The 21,239-nt window shown below is 35.9% G+C and overlaps 1 protein-coding gene across 25 annotated transcripts in view; it reads left to right on the top strand.

The window, feature by feature from the left end:
* BAZ2B (bromodomain adjacent to zinc finger domain 2B) overlaps positions 1–21,239 on the top strand; it is a 311,231-nt gene that overhangs the window by 186,507 nt on the left and 103,485 nt on the right. For 18 of the 25 annotated variants that reach the window (XM_073883542.1, XM_025855507.2, XM_025855516.2 and 15 more), the window contains 3 exons: positions 10,418–10,606; positions 14,942–15,109; positions 16,062–16,255. In XM_073883542.1, the coding sequence (XP_073739643.1) occupies positions 10,418–10,606; positions 14,942–15,109; positions 16,062–16,255 (551 nt within the window). The remainder of the gene's footprint in view (positions 1–10,417; positions 10,607–14,941; positions 15,110–16,061; positions 16,256–21,239) is intronic. The other 7 variants (XM_073883531.1, XM_073883608.1, XM_073883611.1 and 4 more) reach the window with 3 other exon arrangements.

Genomic DNA, 21,239 nt, shown 5'->3' on the forward strand with positions numbered 1-21,239 from the left:
CAACAGTCTTGCACAATTCACAGCGCTCACCATAGCACATACCCACCCCAATGTCTATCACCCAGCCACCCCATCCCTCCCACTCCCCACCACTCCAGCAACCCCCAGTTTGTTTCCTGAGATTAAGAATTACTCATATCAGTGAGGTCATATGATATATGTCTTTCTCTGATTGACTTATTTTGCTCAGCATAACACTCCCCAGTTCTATCCACGTTGTTGCAAATGGCAAGATTTCATTCCTTTTGATGGCTGCATAATATTCCATTGTATATATACACCACATCTTCTTTATCCATTCATCTGTCAGTGGATATCTTGGCTCTTTCCACAGTTTGGCTATTGTGGACATTGCTGCTATAAACATTGGGGTGCACGTACCCCTTCGGATCCCTACATTTGTATCTTTGGGGTAAATACCCAGTAGTGAAATTGCTGGGTCGTAGGGTAGCTCTATTTTCAACTTTTTGAAGAACCTCCCTACAGTTTCCCAGAGTGGTTGCACCAGCTGGCATTCCCACCACAGTGTAAGAGGGTTCCCCTTTCTCCACATCCCCGCCAACATCTGTCGTTTCCTGACTTGTTAATTTTAGCCATTCTGACTGGTGTGGGGTGATATCTCATTGAGGTTTTGGTTTGGATTTCCCTGATGCCGAGTGATGTTAAGCACTTTTTCATGTGTCTGTTGGCCATTTGAATGTCTTCTTTGGAAAAATGTCTGTTCATGTCTTCTGCCCATTTCTTGATTGGATCATTTGTTCTTTGGGTGTTGAGTTTGATAAGTTCTTTATAGATTTTAGATACTAGCCTTTATCTGATATGTCATTTGTAAATATCTTCTCCCATTGTGTCGGTTGTCTTTTGGTTTTGTTGACTGTTTCCATTGCTGTGCAAAAGCTTTTTATCTTGATGGAGTCCCAATAGTTCATTTTTGCCCTTGGTTTCCTTGCCTTGTTTCTAGGAAGAAGTTGCTGCAGCTGAGGTTGAAGAGGTTGTTGCCTGTGTTCTCCTGTAGGATTTTGATGGACTCCTGTCTCACATTTAGGTCTTTCAACCATTTTGAGTCTATTTTTGTGTGTGGTGTAAGGAAATGGTCCACTTTCATTCTGCATGTGGCTGTCTAATTTTCCCAACACCATTTGTTGAAGAGACTCTTTTTTCCATTGGACATTCTTTCCTGCTTTGTCGAAGATTAGTTGACCATAGAGTTGAGGGTCCATTTCTGGGCTCTCTATTATGTTCCATTGATCTATGTGTCTGTTTTTGTGCCAGTACCATACTGTCTTGATGATGACAGCTTTGTAATAGAACTTGAGGTCCCGAATTGTGATGCCACCAGCTTTGCTTTTCTTTTTCAACATTCCTCTGGCTGTTCAGGGTCTTTTCTGGTTCCATACAAATTTTAGGATTATTTGTTCCATTTCTTTGAAAAAAGTGGATGGTATTTTGATGGGGATTGCCTTGAATGTGTAGATTGCTCTAAGCAGCATTGAAATCTTCACAGTATTTGTTCTTCCAATCCATGAGCATGGAACATTTTTCCATTTCTTTGTGTCTTCCTCAATTTCTTTCATGAGTATTTTATAGTTTTTCTGAGTACAGATTCTTTGCCTCTTTGGTTAGATTTATTCCTAGGTATCTTATGGTTTTGGGTGCAGTTGTAAATGGGATCGACTCCTTTAATTTCTCTTTCTTCTGTCTTGTTGTTGGTGTATAGGAAGGCCACTGATTTCTGTGCATTGATTTTATATCCTGCCACTTTACTGAATTCCTGTATGAGTTCTAGCAGTTTTGCATGAAGTCTTTTGGGTTTTCCACATAAAGTATCATATCATCTGCAAAGAATGAGAGTTTGACTTCTTGCCAATTTGGATGCCGTTTATTTCTTTTTGTTGTCTGATTGCTGTGGCTAGGACTTCTAATACTATGTTGAATAGCAGTGGTGATAGTGGACATCCCTGCCGTGTTCCTGACCTTAGGGGGAAAGCTCTCAGTTTTTCCCCATTGAGAATGGTATTCGCTGTGGGTTTTTCATAGATGGCTTTTATGATATTGAGATATGTACCCTCTATCCCTATACTTAGAAGAGTTTTGATCAAGAAAGTTTGCTGTACTTTGTCAAATGCTTTTTCTGCATCTGTTGAGAGGATCATATGGTTCTTGTTCTTTCTTTTATTAATGTATTGTATCACATTGATTGATTTGTGGATGTTGAACCAAACTTGCATCCCAGGGATAAATCCCACTTGGTTGTGGTGAATAATCCTTCGAATGTATTATTGGATCCTACTGGCTAGGATTTTGGTGAGAATTTTTGCATCCATGTTCATCAAGGATATTGGTCTGTAATTCTCCTTTTTGATGGGGTCTTTGTCTGGTTTGGGGATCAAGGTAATGCTGGTCTCGTAAAATGAGTTTGGAAGTTATCCTTCCATTTCTATTTTTTGGAATAGTTTCAGAAGAATAGGTATTAATTCTTTAAATGTTTGGTAGAATTCCCCTGGGAAGCCATCTGGCCCTGGGCTTTTGTTTGTTGGGAGATTTTTGATGACTGCTTCAATTTCCTTAGTGGTTATAGGTCTGTTTAGGTTTTCTCTTTCTTCCTGGTTCAGTTTTGGTAGTTGATACATCTCTAGGAATGCATCCATTTCTTCCAGATTATCTAATTTGCTGGCATAGAGTTGCTCATAATATGTTCTTATAATTGTTTGTGACTCATTCTCCTCCTTCATTCATGATTTTATTAATTTGGGTCCTTTCTGTTCTCTTTTTGATAAGTCTGGCCAGGGGTTTATCAATCTTATTAATTCTTTCAAAGAACCAGCTCCTAGTTCCGTTTATCTGTTTACTGTTCTTTTGGCTTCTATTTCATTGATTTCTGCTCTGATCTTTATTATTTCTCTTCTCCTGCTGGGTTTAGGTTTTATTTGCTGTTCTCTCTCCAGCTCCTTCAGGTGTAGGGTTAGGTTGTATATTTGAGACCTTTCTTGTTTCTTGAGAAAGGCTTGTATTGCTATATACTTTCCTCTTAGGACTGCCTTTGCTGTATCCCAAAGATTTTGAACAGTTGTATTTTCATTTTCATTTGTTTCCATGAATTTTTTTAATTCTTCTTTAATTTCCTGGTTGACCCATTCATTCTTTAGTAGGATGCTCTTTAGCCTCCATATATGTGAGTTCTTTCAGACTTTCCTCTTGTGATCGAGTACTAGTTTCAAAGCATTGTGGTCTGAAAATATGCAGGGAATGATCCCAGTCTTTTGGTACTGGTTGAGATCTGACTTGTGACCTAGGAAGTGATCTATTCTGGAGAATGTTCCATGGGCACTAGAGAAGAATGTGTATTCTGTTGCTTTGGGATGGAATGTTCTGAATATATCTGTGAAGTCCATTTGGCCCAGTGTGTCATTTAAAGTCTTTATTTCCTTGTTGATCTTTTGCTTAGATGATCTGTCCATTTCAGTGAAGGGGGTGTTAAAAAAGTCCCCCACTGTTATTGTATTGTTGTCAATGTGTTTCTTTGCTTTTGTTATTAATTGGCTTATATAATTGGCTGCTCCCATGTTCGGGGCATAGATATTTACAATTGTTAGATCTTCTTGTTAGATAGACCTTTTAAGTATGATATAACATCCTTCCTCATCTCTTATTACAGTCTTGGGTTTAAAATCTAATTTGTCTGAAATAAGGATTGCCACCCCAGCTTTCTTTTGGTGTCCATTAGCATGGTAAATGGTTTTCCAGCCCCTCACTTTCAATCTGGAGGTGTCTTTGGCTCTAAAATGAGTCTCTTGCAGACAGCATATCAATGGGTCTTGTTTTTTAATCCAATCTGATAGCCTGTGTCTTTTGATTGGGGCATTTAGCCCATTTACATTTGGGGTAACTATTGAAAGATATGAATTTAGTGCCATTGTATTGCCTGTAAGGTGACTGTTAACTGTATATTGTCTCTGTTCCTTTCTGGTCTATGTTACTTTTAGGCTCTCTCTTTGCTTAGAGGACCCCTTTCAATATTTCTTGTAGGGCTGGTTTCGTGTTTGCAAATTCTTTTAGTTTTTGTTTGTCCTGGAAGCTTTTTTATCTCTCTTTCTATTTTCAGTGACAGCCTAGCTGGATATAGTATTCTTGGCTGCATATTTTTCTCATTTGGTGCTCTGAATATATCATGCCAGTCCTTTCTGGCCTGGCAGGTCTCTGTGGATAGGTATCTTGCCAATCTAATGTTTCTACCATTGTAGGTTACAGATCTCTTGTCCCAAGCTGCTTTCAGGATTTTCTCTTTGTCTCTGAGACTCGTAAGTTTTACTATTAGATTTTGGGGTGTTGATCTATTTTTATTGATTTTGAGAGGGGTTGTCTGTGCCTCCTGGATTTTGATGCCTGTTTCCTTCCCCAAATTAGGGATGTTTTCTGCTATAATTTGCTCCAATATACCTTCTGCCCCTCTCTCTCTTTCTTCTTCTTCTGGGATCCCAATTATTCTAATGTTGTTTCGTCTTATGGTATCGCTTATCTCTCATTCTGCCCTCGTACTCCAGTAGTTATCTCTCTTTTTCTCAGACTCTTTATTTTCCATCATTTGGTCTTCTATATCACTAATTCTCTCTTCTGCTTCATTTATCCTAGCAGTTAGAGCCTCCATTTTTGATTGCACCTCATTAATAGCCTTTTTGATTTCGACTTGGTTAGATTTTAGTTCTTTTATTTCTCCAGAAAGGGTTTTTCTAATAACTTCCATGCTTTTTTCAAGCTCAGCTAGTATCTTTAAAATCATCATTCTGAACTCTAGTTCTGACATCTTACTAATGTCTGTATTGATCAGGTCCCTGGCAGTCAGTACTGCCTCTTGTTCTTTTTGTTGAGGTGACTTTTTCCGTCTTGTCATTTTGTCCAGAAGAGAATAGATGAATGAGAGAACAAAATGCTAACAGGGTAACAACATCCCCAGAAAATATACCCTAAACAAGTCAGAAAAAACCTGAAACCAGGGGAAAAGAAAGGGTAAGAAAGAAAAAAGGAAAAAAAAAAGAAAAGGATAAAAACAAACAAACAAACAAAAAAACAGAATATGATCAAATATGATCAGGATGGTGCATTAGATCATTGCCACACACTAGATTTTGGGTGTATTTTGGTCTGTTAGAAGAAAGTGCCTCCGAAAATTTTAGAGAAAGAAAAACTTATATATATACAAAAATAAAGGTTAATACGATGAAGGGATGGAATATGACTGTAAAGATGAAAATTATAAAAGATTTTATAAAAGGAATTGATAAGATAAGAAGTTGATTGAAAAAAGAAAGAAGAGGATAAAAAAAAAAAGGGAGAGAATGTGATCAGGCAGGAGACTAGAACAAAGCCATACCCTATAGATTTAGGGTATATTTTCATGTGTTAGAAGAAACTATATCTCAATATTTTAAAGAGAGAACAACATATATATATATATATATATATATCAAAAATAAGGGTAACTACTATGAAGGGATAGAATATGACTCTAAAAATGAAAAATAAAGATTTTTTTTTAAAAAGGGATTGATAAGATGGTTGATAAACGGAAAAAGAAAAACTTAAAAAAATTAAAAGACAGTTAAAAAAATTAACTTTGAAAGACTGAAGAATCATGGTAAAAAAGCCATGAATTCTATGTGCAGTATTCCCCTAGCACTTGAGTTCTCCCGTTCTCATTGATCGGTAAACTTGGTCTTGGCTGGCTGGTCTTGCTGATCTTCTGGGGGAGGGGCCTTTTGCCGCGGTTCCCAAATGTCTTTGCTGGAGTCGGAATTGCCTCGCCCTTGCCAGGTCCAGGCTAGGTCATCTGCTCGGGTTTGCTCTCGGGAACTTTGGTTCCCTGCAAGCTTTCTGTACAGCTTTGGAGAACGAGAGTGAAAATGGCAGCCCCCAATCTCCGCCCCGGAGGCACCGAGAACTCGGGGTCCCACTCTTCCGTGAGCCCCCAGAGAAAAGCAGTCAGTCACTCCCATCTCCCCAGTCTCCGGTGCACTCCATGCTCACCCGGCCTATGACCGAGCGTTTCTATCTCTGGCACACCACCCCATGTGGAGTCTCCAAACCCAGCAGATCCCTGTGGTGCACTCCCACGCCGCTCCTCCCAGGGGAGGAAGGGGAGTTGCCCCGGATCTGCCGCTTGTTGGGTCCCTGCTGGAAGAACAGTGGCCCAACTGTGCCACGGATCATGGTTTATGGCAACCCCCAGCTAAGAGCCTGCGCCTTGGCTCTGTCTCTGCAGCCAGTTTCCCTGCTCCCATACCTGGGAGCTCTGCCTCACTCAGGGACCCCTGGTCTTTCTGTGACCCTGAGGGTCCTGAGACCACACTATCCCAGCAAGGGTTCCACCCCCCCACCCTCCCCCACCCCGCACTTAGCCACTGGAGCAACGTCCTTCAGTGGAGCCGACCTCTAAAAGTTCCAATTTTGTGCTCCGCTGCTCTATCACTTTCCAGAAGTGGCGGATGGAGGCCCCCTCCCCCACCTTCTATCCTCCCGAATATCGCTTCAGATTCACTTCTCCGCATGTCCTACCTTCCAGAAAGTGGTCACTTTTCTGTTCAGACAGTTGCTGCTATTCTTCGATCTCCTGTTGAGTTCATAGGTGTTCAGAATGGTTTGATCCCTATCCAGCTGAATTCCTGGGACCAGACGAAATCCAGGTCTCCTACACCCCGCCATCTTGCTGAATGTAGGTTTTAATAAGGAAGAGGCACTCAGCAATGTCAGATTTATACAGAGAGGTGAAAAATAAGACAAGTAAAGATTAGTGGGACCTGGTAATTAAGAAAACATCAGTAACTTGAGGTTTGAGGTTTGGCACAAATATTAAAGATTCTGAGAAGTGGAGAGGGCGTAGACATAAAGGTGACACTTTTCTTTCAGGGTTAACGCAGGAGAATTGATGAAATTGAGAAGGACGAATAGATAGGGTCAGGGGACTGGTAGAAGACTGGAGGTGACTAGAGGTCATGCTAAGAAATAAGGAAATGGAAATGGGGAAATTGTGGTTAGGGTGTGACTTAAGAGTTCAAGAGCTTGGAGGTGGTAGAATTTTGAGTGATCAAATCCAACATGTGACTTAAATGGAATCAAGGAGGAAGAAAGGCAAAATGGTAATTAAAAAAAAAAAGGACCAGGGGTTGGTGAAGTAAGGCAAAAGGAAGCTAGGAAGTATACTTGCAAGTTTAAATGAAGATTCAAAACAGCTTCTGTTCTAATTGAAGGTCTTTGGATCAGTCCCATGGATGTGCCTCTTCTGCTCTTATGGATGGTGAATTCATTTGTTCAACAGATATTTATTGTATATCTACTTTGAGACACTCTTTTAGGTATTTGGGATCTATTATTGACTCCTACATACAACAGTACCAGTTTAAATAATTTTGAAATATTAAATAACTTGTTTTATACATTGTGGTGTAAAAACTAGTTCAGTACTATTTAAATTATGTTCAACCATGAGTTTCTTGAGGTCAGGGATTGTCGCATTCATCCTTGTATGCCACGTTCCAAACATAGCACCTGACACTTAATAGGTATGTTCATGAAATGCCTGAATTACAGCAACTTTTGAATAAAGAACAGAGTAATTCTGGAAGATTTTTTTATGTGGAATTAGTATCTGTGTTTTTTTAAAGGTGGTAGAAAAACAATATTAAAATTATAGTGTTAAGAGCTTTTTAATGAGAAAGCTGTAATTTTTATATCATTGACTTCTAGGTTCTTGCTAAAGGGCAAAATATAGTGAAAAATATGAAATGTGTTATGGAATTATTTCCCTTCTCTTTACAATTATATCCGTGTATAGCAGAGAAAGTCTCTAATGTGTTATTTTGATAATGCGTGGTATCACTATAATCATTATAATGTGGTCCTAGTCTTTTTTACTAAAGACAGAAGCGAATAGACCAACAGGGAATAAACCCTACAGATTCTGTTGTCACTTAGGTGTTTTCTATGTTTTAATTACCTTCACCAAGAATTTTACAAGGAGGAATAAGAAAACAGAATAAGAAAGCTTCTTTGTAATGTTGCCAGACACAATGTAACTCTGTGTACAGGACTATACTTTTTTTTTTTCCATTTGAATCTGTGGTGAGTAAAGCTCATATTTTGTTGAAATTCTAGACTCACTTCCTTCTAGATATCACTCTTTTTAGAGTTACAAAACTTTTTTGCTATCAAATTGTATTTGATTGGTTCTTAATTACTGCTGCAAGAGTGACAACTCCATTTAGATATTGTTCATGTTTTCTGTTCATGAGACTCCCAGGTTTAGCTCATTTACTTCTTCACAAAAATAAAATTGATGTTTTAACTATGCATCTAAGAATGCTTACTTACCAATTCATTAGCTATTATAGAAGTATTTCTATCAGCTTCTGACCCTTTATAATTTTAATCTGTTCTGAATTTTTATATTTGTATAGTTTTGAGTTTACCCCACAGATTTTTTTCATATTAAATAACTGTTACATAGAGTTGACAAATATAATTTAAGAATTATTATTTTGTAAAATATAAATGAAAAATTATTCTGAAATCCTCAAACTGGAATGTTCACTTCAACTTGCTTATCCAGAAAACTGATATAAAAGGAAAAGTAACTGATCATAGTATGTTTTATAAATGAAACATTTGATTAAGGACATCTGATTCATGAAGTTGAATTGATGGGTGAGAACCAGGTATTTTATGTGTGAAAATAAATATATAAATACTGGTTCTTAATGTTACAGGTTCATTTTTTTTTTTAGAGAAACTAGCTGGCTTTTTGAGAATTTGCAAAAAAAAAAAAAAAACAGTCTTTCTGGTGGCCTGTTGCTAGTCTTAATGATGTTTGAATGACCTTTTCTAGTAGCATGCCCTATTTTTTTTGACTCAACTTCAGTGCTAATGTAATCTAAAACTCTGATAATACAAAAGAACTGAATTCAAAAATTTTCTGTTTAGGCTGTGATGAACAGAAACAAAGATTGGCTGACTCCCTTGTGCTCCTTTACACTTTCTTTGTGGGCCTTCCTTGCAAAGACACTTTGAGCATCTTCCCTGTGAGACCCAGCTATTGTATTGTTATAATGGGACCTTGACCCTCAATCAGAAGTTTTTACCTTATAAGTTGATATAAGATATACTTGGTGTAATTTATTTAAATCTTTACTACCTCAATAAAAAAATGTAATGTTATTTCAGTAAATAATATAGGGTTTATATTAGTCTCTGAGGGTACACTCTAACCTTTTTGATGATTCCTCTTGGCTCTCAGGGAATAAAAAACCAGAGCAGAGATCTCCTTGATAACTGAAAAATGATAACAAAAAGTATACCTATTTTTAGCTTTTATTTTTACATTTCTCAAAAATATTATGTTAAAAGTAATTAAATTGCAGTGCACAGTTAGATATGATACAAACAGAAGATAATAAAGAAAACCTATCCTTATTTTAACATAGAGCATAATACCTTTCACACAACAAATTCTTAAAATAGCCTGGAGTGGGGGGATTGATACTCTATTTTCATAGTATCAGGCTAGGGAGACTTAATTATTTCCTGGAAGTAAAAGGAGGATTTCCAAGTATTAACAAATTTTCTGTCAAATCTCTTACAAAGTATTAAAAATAAGTTGTGTTTTTAGTTGTGTAACATTTCAACCTGGAGTTTATGACACTTAGAACTGGATTCTCTTTAGAGTGGAGATTGAAAAGTCACACATTTGAATTGAATGTGATCCTTCCATCACAAAGTTAAAAATGACTTTTATATTGATAACCACCCTTGGATGCATTTAGAAATATCTTAGTAACTTTGTTCATTAAATCTTTATGCTATCTTTTGTATTGCTTTATTAGACTAGAATATATCCCTTTTTGGTATGAACTCTCCTCACCTTAGAGCTATTGGAGACCATAGCTTCACTTCTGGCACTTGGAACGGGGAATGCTTTGCCCAGAGTGTGATAATTTGAGTAATGGCTTGGTGACAAATTCTGGACTAACTTCATTGGTTTTCAACCTTATGTTAATAGAACGCTTTTATTTTCCTTGTTATGAGTAAAAAAAAATTGATAATAATGTACATGTATTAACAGAAAGTTCAATTCGTGTCAGCGGGTCAAACTATTATAATTAGTGACAATTATGTACCTCAAACATTATTTTTCAAATCTCAAATTCAAAGTAAATAAGGTTATACCACTTATTTTTGTTATATTTAGAGTACTTTCATATTTCTAGAAATACTCTGTAGGGTTTGGAGAGCAGAAATAGAAAAAGGAAAAATGTAAAATAAAAATTTAATTGATAAGAAATTATGATAAATTTTAATTATGAACACTGAAATCAGATAAATCTCATCTGTTTTTATAGTACAACTTTAAGTGTGTTTTTTTCCCTCCCAGGACATTTATTCAGAGCAGCTGGGGATCAGCCGTTTAACCTGTCCACAGTGTCGAGTGCCTTCCCAATGGTCAGCCACCCAGTCTTTGGTCTACATTCAGCCAGCTCAGGGCATTCAGAATTTGGTGGTTTGGGGACACTTGGTACACCCACAGCCTTAGCCGCACATCCCCAACTAGCATCTTTTCCAGGTAAACATCTGTTACAAACAGTGTTCAAGGAAAGGAGGAAAGCTTGAAAATGTTCAAGCAGTAACTTGTTTATTAAATTGAACAAAAAGAATAGTCTAATGCCTGGTATATTAAAACTCTTGTACAAGAATTGACGCAATCCTATTTATCACGTGCAAAAGAACCCCCACACTATGTGTGCTAGATGGCAGCACAATTGTATTCAAGTGTTTAGCTAGAGAAAGGGGCATCTGCCACAAAAGTGAATAATCAGGCCAGGTTTTTCTCATGCTTTTTATTGAAATATAACATGCAGGAAAGTGTACATATTGTGAGTGTAGTACATATTGATTCATTTTTTCAGCTTTATTTGATTTTTAAAAAATTATTTAACTTACAGTAGAAAGTAAATTCCAGTTCTTATAATGAATATCTCTGTACTTTTATTTTGAGTTCTCACTTCTCTGCACTTTCCAAGGAAAATGAACTTGGCTTTTAAATTTCTATATTTTTCCGTATTTGATCAGAATAAGTATAGATTTGCACTGCTTGCATTACAGCAAGACCAGAATTATCCCCAATTCTACAAGTTATGAAAAATTCGGGAGCTCAGGAAAGCACCAATTAAAGCTTAAATTGGACAAGCGTGCTATAATTTTTCTTGCTATATTATTTTGAAAGTCTAAACTTTCATGTGTTTCCAGTGATTGATTTTACTATAATAAATTTTAGTAAGGGATGCATGGTTTGGTGTTACATAAAATAGTTTAAAAATTAGCAAAATTCTATAGACAAATAGACCTGAATTTAAATCTGGCTATGTTATACATTTTAGCTGTGTGATCATGAACAAGTAATCTGACCACTCTGCCTCACTTTTATCATCTGAAAAGTGAGGATAAATAATGGTACCTGCCTCTTAGGGCCCTTGTGAAGATTGAAGGAGATAAGCCATATCAGTACTTATTGCAATGTTTAGCATACATAATAAGTACATAATTAGTAATTATCATTATTTCCTCTTGCCCACTTTAATGGGTAGTAAACTGTCAAGTGCTTCTTCAAAAGGAAACAAGTATCTCATTTTAACTATATACAGAATGGAAAGATGGTTAGATGTATATTTCAAGCACTGTTTCTTTAGTCATATTTTTTTAATTCAGCTGTCTGGGAGAGAGGAGCTGGTGGGGAGAGGTACTATGACTAGAAAGTTAAAAAAGTCTTAAACTAAGTCTTAAAAAAAAAATACTAAAAGGAATCTGTTTTGGCCAGTTTCTAACATGATCGCTTAGCACGGTGATCAATCCAATAGACATTTGCTGAAATATAGGATTTCTGTTTAAAAATCAAAATACATAGTAGTAATATAGATAGTTACTGATGTCTTAAAATTTTTTTATCATTTTGTCGTAGTTTATTATACCATTGCTTTTGAGCTTTTCCAAACCACAATATAATTGCTACATTATTAAAATCAAATACTATCTGTACTGGAATGTTAGTTAACAAGTGTAAAGAGTTACTTATCTGGACTTCAATAATGTTGATACTTCCACTATATAAAAAGAAAGTTAATAACTTCTCTAAGAGCCTATCTGAATTATTCACTCATTCATTTATTGTACAAAGTTCTCTGAGCATCTACTATGCTCTGTGCACTGAGGAATACCTTGACATAGCATGTGTTGTTTACAGTTTTTAGGAGATGGATAAACAGACAATTACAAGACAGTCTTTAGCAGTGAAAGTATGTCTTTATAAGCATACTTTTTTTCGCCAAATGGACACTATGCCTAGATCTAGATGACTCATTTGTTTAAGTTGTAGATTGGGTATAATAATTTAAATTTAAATTCTCTATAATTGCCTTTATTCAAAAGGGAAATCTAATTGCCAAATTTTTGAAATCACCTAAAAAATAAATGAAGACACACAAGGAAGAAATTACTAGAAATATTAAATAAAGAATAACTTACTTTAAAATTTTATGTACTTTTCTGCATTTCAGATGATTAAACCAACAGATGCAAAATTATTTAATGGATATTAGTATGTTATTTCCATTTTATATTGAAATAGTATTTCACAGTAATTTCTTTAAAATTTTTCATAATTTTTGGTCATTATATTTTTATATTATATTACCATGAATTTCTGTGAAGCATCTGGCTCTATCAAGCATGAAAGATTTAAAAATTCTGCTAGATCTTCTAGGCTCAGTATCATCTGAAATATTAGACTCTTTCAGTTGAATATGATTAATGTTGCCATATGCTGTTACCTCCTTTGAATACATTTAGAAACTCATCATATGCAGGTTTAAGTAAACTTTATTTTGTACATTTTGTTTTATCAACAAACTATTTTGTGAGTGACTAAATTTGTTTTCTCTTTTCTTAAACTTGGAAGATAAATAAGCTTGTCATTTAACAAAAATTATATTATTTCTTATGAAATATTGGACATTTATAAAGTTTATAGTCAGAAGCTCTACCATTTTCATATTTTTATTTTATTGATTTTATTTACTTGTTGTTGTTTTTTTTTACCTGTGGTGTCAGCCTGTTTATAACATACACATTTTCCAACTTTTTTTTTCTAATCCCCATCGTGTAGTTATTTATAGTGATGTTCTAAAGTACAGTGTTATGGTTATTTTTTTTTTCTGAGGTTATATCTAAAATATTTGAATCTTATTATACTTTGATTACCTTACTGATTTGGGGGTTGTTTATGAAGTCTATACATTCAGCCATAACACTTTAATTATAGAGTCTATATTAAATAATATAAATATCTTTAGGAAACCTCAGTCCCTTTTTATTAGCTATTTGGAACCTAGGTTTCAAACCTATAAATAATAATAGATTCCAACTGTGCTGATACAAGTCCAAAATACACAGTTTTTCTTCCCACCTAAATACACTTCTTTCATCTAAACAGTGGATAAATGATTAATGCTTTTGTATAGTTATTCTTGGTTCAGTTCCCATCATTCAGGCACTGCTAAATATGCATTCGTGTCATTTTACTAGCAATGACTTCCTGCAGTGCAGAAGAATAGCTTTTGCAGTTTTTTGCTTATACTGTTTTTAGACCTTTTAGAATAGCAGCTACCATGAACATTTCACTTTTTAAAGAAAACAGATTTTGCCATTAGATAATGAAGGTGCACATTGCATTACATCCTATTTTTAATGAAGAGATATTCCTAGAAAAGATTTAAAGATCATACAATACAGTAAACTGACAATATTGAATTTTTCCCATACTATATTATTGGGTTTCTTTTCTCTAATATCCTCGTGGTGGTTACAATCAGTGAAAAATATAGCATATCTCTTGGAAGATTAACCTGAAAGGTCATAACTGATTTGGTGATCTGGCAGGTTAGCCAAGTGGAAAGATTATTTCTGAGATTTTAAATGGGGCAATACAAGACTTTCTTTTGGATTATTTTCAAATCTCTTCTTAATCACCCTTTTTGAAAACTGTTCTATAAAATTTGGCTTCTCTCCTTTTCTAAAAGTTTTAACGAAGAGCCACTGTTTGAACATCTAAATTGCATGTGATGATTTTCTACCATGATTCATTTTACATTGATAAAACAGTCATTGTTATCTGTAATTTATGAGAGAAAATATAAAAAAACCCAAGCTTTCCTTATTAACTTTATGGGGAGGAATGTTATAAACCTTTTATATTTTAATGATTTGTTTTGGAAATCTCTGAATAGTTTTCATTTCTGAGACAAAAAAAACTCACTGCTTTTGCTATCTTTATGTTTTTATTTAAGTATAGAATATCTTCTTTCATAAACACACTTGAGGTATACTGGTTTATAGTAGGAGTCTTTGTATTATTATTTATGATTTATCAGACTGAGATTTAAATTGTATGTAATTTGAGGAAATTCTTAACATAGGTTGTAAATGGTAACCTTAAATTCTAAGGTTTTAAAATACATTAGTATAGTCTTAAATATTATTTCTTTACTAATTTAGAAAAATTATGGTATAAGTGATCAAGAAGTCAGACAGTTCTTTGCTCTTACAAATTTTCTATTTTATTTTTAAAATCATAGACTACCTTTTTTCTTCATAAACTTGAGTTCAAAGAAGTTGCCAAGTGAAGATCCTTGGATACAATCTTAATGAGAGGAGTGATGAGTGTATAACATCACATCTACTCAGCTCTCTTATAGTTAGATGATCAGAACTGTGTATGATTCAGCTGTTCTGTTGCAAGATGAAACTTGATATTTTTTCCAGGAATAAAATATAAAAAGCATTGTTACATTAACTAGGAAGTTAATTCAAGTATTGTTTGCTTGTTTGTTTGATGTTTGGTTTTGAGGTGCAGAATGGTGGCGAACAACAGATGTTCATAGTCGTACAGGGGCAACCTTCTTTCCACCATTACTGGGAATTCCACCACTGTTTGCTCCTCCAGCCCAGAATCATGATTCTTCTTCATTCCATTTAAGGACTTCAGGAAAAAGTAATAGAAATGGTCCTGAAAAAGGTACTCCTGTTAACTTAAGTGATGTATTACAAACTCTCCATTCCAATACCTATTTTCAGTAGAGTTTAGGTTTAATAACATTTATATAACATTGTACTAGACACTTTTTCACAACGTCTTGCTTACTCCTTACAATAACTCGGAGAGATTGGAAGTATCCTCATTTCGCATCCAAGAATAAATAAGTCATTTGAGGACTGCTTACATGTCACTGTGGCAGAGGCAGGATTTGAACCCAGGCCTTCTAACTCTCAACTCTCACTGCTTTTTCCTTTATTTCATTACCTCCTTTGTGTAACCCAGTATAAGATTTACTTCTGTAATTAAACATTAAATTAATCAAAACTAATATCCAAGTACTCCTTTTTTCTTTTAAGTGATCATTAATATTTCTGCAGTTGATAACTGTTGTTAGAATAGCATTTGCAAATTATAATAGGATTTTGGATGATTTATTATTATTATCGTTTTTCACTTGGGTAAGAGTTTTTGGTGAATTTGCTCTGAAAAGGGAAATATTTGCATTTAATTATATTTATAAACATTATTTTAATTGAAGTGAAATGCAGATAAATATAAAATTACCATTTTAAAGTGAACAGTTCAGTGGCATTTAATGCATTCACAGTGTTGAACAACCACCACCTCTGTGTAGTTTCAAAACATTTCATCACTCCAAAAGGGAACTCCATACCCCTTAAGCAGTTTCTCCCCATTCTTCCTTTCCTCAGTCTCTGGCAATCACTAGCTTGTCTACTGTCTCTATGGATTTATTGTGAATATTTCATACAGATGGAATCATACAATATGTGACTTTGTGTCTGACTTCTTTCACTTAGCATGATGTTTTAAAGAGTCATTCACATTATATATTAGCATGTATCATTACTTCATTCCTTCTTATGACTGAACAATATTCTCTTGGATAAACATGTTTGTTTTTATTTTCAAGGTGTAAATGGGTCAATAAATGGAAACAGTACATCATCTGTATCTGGTATCAACACACCTGTATTATCCACTACTGCTTCAAGTTCTGTGGGACAAACTAAAAGTATAAGCTCAGGTGGAGGAAATCGAAAATGTAATCAGGAACAAAACAAAAACCAGCCTTTGGATGCTAGAGCTGACAAAATAAAAGATAAGGTAAGTTATTCCTTCAAGGACAAATATATAACAGATCTTTATATAAGCATTCTAAGGTTCAAACCACCTGAATCTATGGAACAATTTCTTATGAATTACCACTCCTGTTTTACACATGTTTATTTTTATGGTTTGGTCCTAACATTAGGGCTCTTAAAAATTACAACTGTCAGCACCAGTATAAATAATACAAATAGTAATAATAGCTAAGATGTATGGAGAACTTAACACATAACAGCTCTACTCTAATTGTTTTGCATATAATACAGATTTTAATCCTCTCTATACCCCTAATTAGCTAGGTGTTATTATCACAAATGGAGAAACAGAGCCTCACAATAGTTGGCCAGTAATTGGCCAGGATTTGAAGTCAAGTGGGTTGACCCCAGAACCTATGTTTTTAGGAAAACAAAGATAAGAAAACATTTTATTATGGGGAATTTGAAATACATAGAATAGACAGAATAGCATAATAATCCAGTGTACCATTATTCATTTTCAACAGTTATCACCTCATGGCCAGTTCTATTTCATTAGATCCCCAGCTGTGCACGTTATCAATTTATGCCTCTCAGCTCTAAATTCACTCTCCTGTCCTTTACCAGTTGGCGCAGTGTTAGACCTTGTCAGCAGAGTGTCTTGGAGAAACCCTGGAAGAAGAAAGGGCTTCAGTTTCTGGTTCCAGTGTTTTCTTCTTGCTCTTATGCTGTGGCTGCCAGAGGGTTGCTTTCTCACCAGCTGGCAGCTTCTCTGTGGGCTCTGTTTAAGAAACATTGTAGTCCACACCGTGTAGTGGGTCTCCCAGTGGCATCTTAGTAGTTAAGTTTTGATGGGATGCCAGTGGGTGGCTTTCCAGCTAATTTTACTGGCACCCCAGTGAGGAGGTTTCCAGAAACTTTTCCTGGCATGCTAGCTGGCATGTTTCCTATTCGCCAGCCTTGACCTGTGATGCCTCAGTGAGCTTTTCTGCCATCCAGTGGGTAACAGCCACTCTCCAAAATCTGTAGTTCAGGCTCAGGTAAACGAGGTTGGAAGATAGAGGCCCTCTTCCAAGTTTACCTTTATTTTACTACTCTACCTCTGCCCTACAGGAAGTGGCTATTCCCTACATCTGCTATTTCAGGATTCTTTTTTTTTTTTTTAAGATTTTATTTATTTATTTGACAGAGAGAGACACAGCGAGAGAGGGAACACAAGCAGGGGGAGTGGGAAAGGGAGAAGCAGGCTTGCCGCCAAGCAGGGAGCCTGACACGGGGCTCGATCCCAGGACCCTGGGATCATGACCTGAGCCGAAGGCAGACGCTTAATGAGTGAGCCACCCAGGTGCCCCACTATTTCAGTATTCTTTAGAGGTCTCTTTATCTCTCTTAGTAGTTCATATTCTGCTACTAATTAATAATTCCATATGATAAAATCTCTCTGTTCAAATTGCTGATGTGGTTTCTGCCTTCTGACTAGACCCTGTCTGCCATAGAAAAGGTATTATCAGGAGTAGGGTGGATATGCAAATTGCATGTGATAAATTCACTCTAATATTCTGGTCACTCTGAGCCTTTATATTTCCTCTTCCACATCATGCCAGGGAAGCTGTGCCATTTCCACTTTGTTAAATGTAGGCCACCATTGAGTCCAGGTTTCATGCATCCATGCAAGTAAGCTGAGATACTTCCAGCTATATGAACTAACACATTATATCCAGAATTTCTAGTAAGTGTACCCATATTAGTGAATTTGGTCTGCTCTCATTTGTAATTTCTTCTTGAGTGAGGGGTCTTGGTTTATTTTTGAATTAAAGTTTTAGCATCAACTGCAAACATTTTGGAAACAAAGATAATAATGAGGGCAGCATCTTCTCATCTCTAAATTCTATAAAAACCACGTTGAAGGCCTGGTTTTCTAGGGGAACAGAGTCAGCAGTTTGTGATTGGGCACACATCACTTTCTTCACCATCTCAGCTATAATACCAAGGGGACTGTCTCTTCCCCAGTGTCTTTTCTTGCCTCCTTTGTTGTAGATAATAATTGACCCTAAAAGTGTGAGTATTTCTGATCTTTCTTTTCTTTTTTATTGATCTATGTGTCTGTTTTTGTGCCAGTACCACACTGTTTTGATTACTACAGCTTTGTAGTATATCTTGAAATCTCGGATTGTGATACCTCCAGCTTTGTTCCTCTTTTTCAAGAGTGATCTGGCTATTTGGAGTCTCTTGTGGTTCGATATAAATTCTAGTATTATTTGTTCTGGTTCTGTGAAATATATTGTTGGTATTTTGATAGAGATTGCATTAAATCTATAGATTGCTTTGGGTAGTATGGACATTGCTTGGGTAACCTTTTTCATGTGTAGTTTGAAAAAATGTTCTTTAGCTAATTTTGGTGATCCCTCCTAGGGGTTGCTATCTTAGTAGTACATATTGAAAATCATTGATTAAGTCCAATTCCCTCATACACAGTGCATGCATATTTAGAATAAATGTAGATATTTTGAATTAAACAATGTACATCACAGACTAAAATACACATACAGCCTGTTGAGAAAAAACAAACAAACAAACTGTTCAACTTTGAGTAAGTTCCACTCCTGCTATTACAAGCCAGTAACAAGTTATTGTGACCACAACAGCCAGTCTTTTTAAAGCATAAGTGAGTTCTTACGGTTTTAAGCTCTCCTATGTTATCATTCCCTCCAGTAGTTTCCTATCTCACTCAGCCTACAAGACCCTGTATGATCTGACCCCTGCCAGTCCATCCGGCCTTGTTTTCTGTGGCTCTCTCTCCCAGGTTCCCTATGCTGGAGTTGATGAAGCTGGCCTCACCATTTTTTTTAACATATCGGACTTATTTCATGGCTTTTGCCTTTGGTCTTTCGCCTGTTCTTGAAGGCTCTACTCTTTTATCTTTATGTGAGTGTCTCTCACTCTCCATTTAGATCTCAGCTCGGAAAGATCTTACCTGATAACTGCATCTAGATCTCCACACACACACGCACACGCACACGCACACGCACACGCACACGCACCCCGCCCCCAGCACACACTGTCTATCCAAGTATCCTGTTTTAGTCATGGTATGTATCACTAACAACACTTACTTACATTGTTTGTTGATTCCCTTCTCCCTGTTACCACTGGGGCAGAGTTGCCCTCATACCTTCCTATCTCTGGAGAGGAGAGCAGCTATGCCTGGTACATAATAGCCTTGAAGTTGTATGTATTTTGTTATTGAAAGAAATAAGTATACAGTGAAATGAAAAGTTCAAGGAGAGGGTTCTGAAAAGCTTTCCCAGAGTGGAATGGGATTGGGGGGCTGGTTAATAAGCTCTTCTCTGGTCATTTTTTGATAACCTAAGAAGACTCATTTTTAAAATGTTTAAATGACAGGAAAGAGGCACAGTACTGAATTGTGTATGAATACAAAATAACTACACACACACATACACACACACATAACTAATAGAGACTAAGGAGACAAAATTGGTAATACTGAAACAAATTTTCTCTTTTTCTCTAATACCTAGACTTGTCTATTCACGTCTACATTTTTTCTAAAATGGGGAATAAATTTGTTACCTTATAAAGGCACAGACTCTTTGTATACTGTCAGTGTATGGTCTGCAAGGACTATCTGTATCAGAATCACATTAAAGTGCTTGTTAATGCAGATCCCTGTGCCCTATTTGGAATTGGGACTCAGGAATCTGCTGGTTGTAGCAAGTTCAGCAAGTAAATATTTTGCACTCTAAAACTTTAGAATCCACACTTCTAGACCCACTCTTGAGGCATATAGACTCCATTTCTCATGTCACCTTTAAATTAAAAACTACACATATTACTTGTGCATTAAAATAGGAGTTTATTTTTCTCTAGTAAATTACTGTATCTCCCTTCTTCTTCTCCTTTCTTAGCCTCTGTTAAAAACCAAAGTGGTAACTTCTACTTAGACTCTTATGATTTTCATGATCTTGCTATACATGCCTATAAACCCACAACAGATTTTGGTTACAATGAAGGAGAATTTTCTCTGCCAAATAAATGGTAGGCTTAGTGTTACTATATTGTTAGTATTTTGTTATAGTAGTAGTGGTGTATTGTTACTATTGTTTTTCTTTAATCTTTGCTTTGGTCTTTTTCATTCTGTGATACCCACACTATTCCAAGTCAGTGTCTCATCACTCTGCTTTACTGTGAGGGAAAGACATAGCTCCAGGAATGATGGTTACTGTTAGCTTATTGAAGGGTGTATCTCTGGAGGAAGCATTATGGTTGCTAGTTTGGAACAGTTAACACAGGTTACCATTGCAAGAGAGTATAACAACAGCACTGACTCTCTTCACTCATATGTATTTCATTTCATTTAAATCAAATTTCAGAAAGCACAGAGGAAAGAGTACTAATGTGCAATCTATAACTATCGCTTCAACTTGGCTTCTTTCTGTTGAAGTGTATTATTGTCTTTCATGCCCCAACTCACTAGTCATGACAGACTGTATTGCTGTTAAGACCATAACTTTTGTAATTCATTGCTTTTGTAATTTATTGCTGCTTTTTCTATATTTTGTTCTTTATTTTATCTGTCAGTGAATCCTGTTGAAATGTTCCTATGTAACTTTGGATTATACTTAGTCTTGCTCTATCATGTCAGTATTTCTCCTTTTTAGTCTTCCTATTGGCAGAGTTTTAACTTTTCCATTGTTATACAGTTATTTAGTCATAAATCATCTAATGATTTTTCCTCCTTTGTATCCACTACTCTTGTCTATTCTTTTTTTTTTTATGATTTATTTATTTAGGGGCGCCTGGGTGGCTCAGTCGTTAAGCATCTGCCTTCGGCTCGGGTCATGATCCCGGGATCCTGGGATCAAACCCCACATCAGGCTCCCTGCTCAATGGGAAGCCTGCTTCTCCCTCTCCCACTCCCCCTGCTTGTGTTCCCTCTCTCGCTGTGTCTCTCTCTGTCAAATAAATAAATAAAATCTTTAAAAAAA

This window comes from Callorhinus ursinus, unplaced genomic scaffold (assembly GCF_003265705.2).
Source record: "Callorhinus ursinus isolate GAN/ISIS: 27379988/994484 unplaced genomic scaffold, GSC_fseal_2.0 scaffold2, whole genome shotgun sequence".
In the NCBI taxonomy this organism is placed as follows: Eukaryota; Metazoa; Chordata; class Mammalia; order Carnivora; family Otariidae; genus Callorhinus; species Callorhinus ursinus.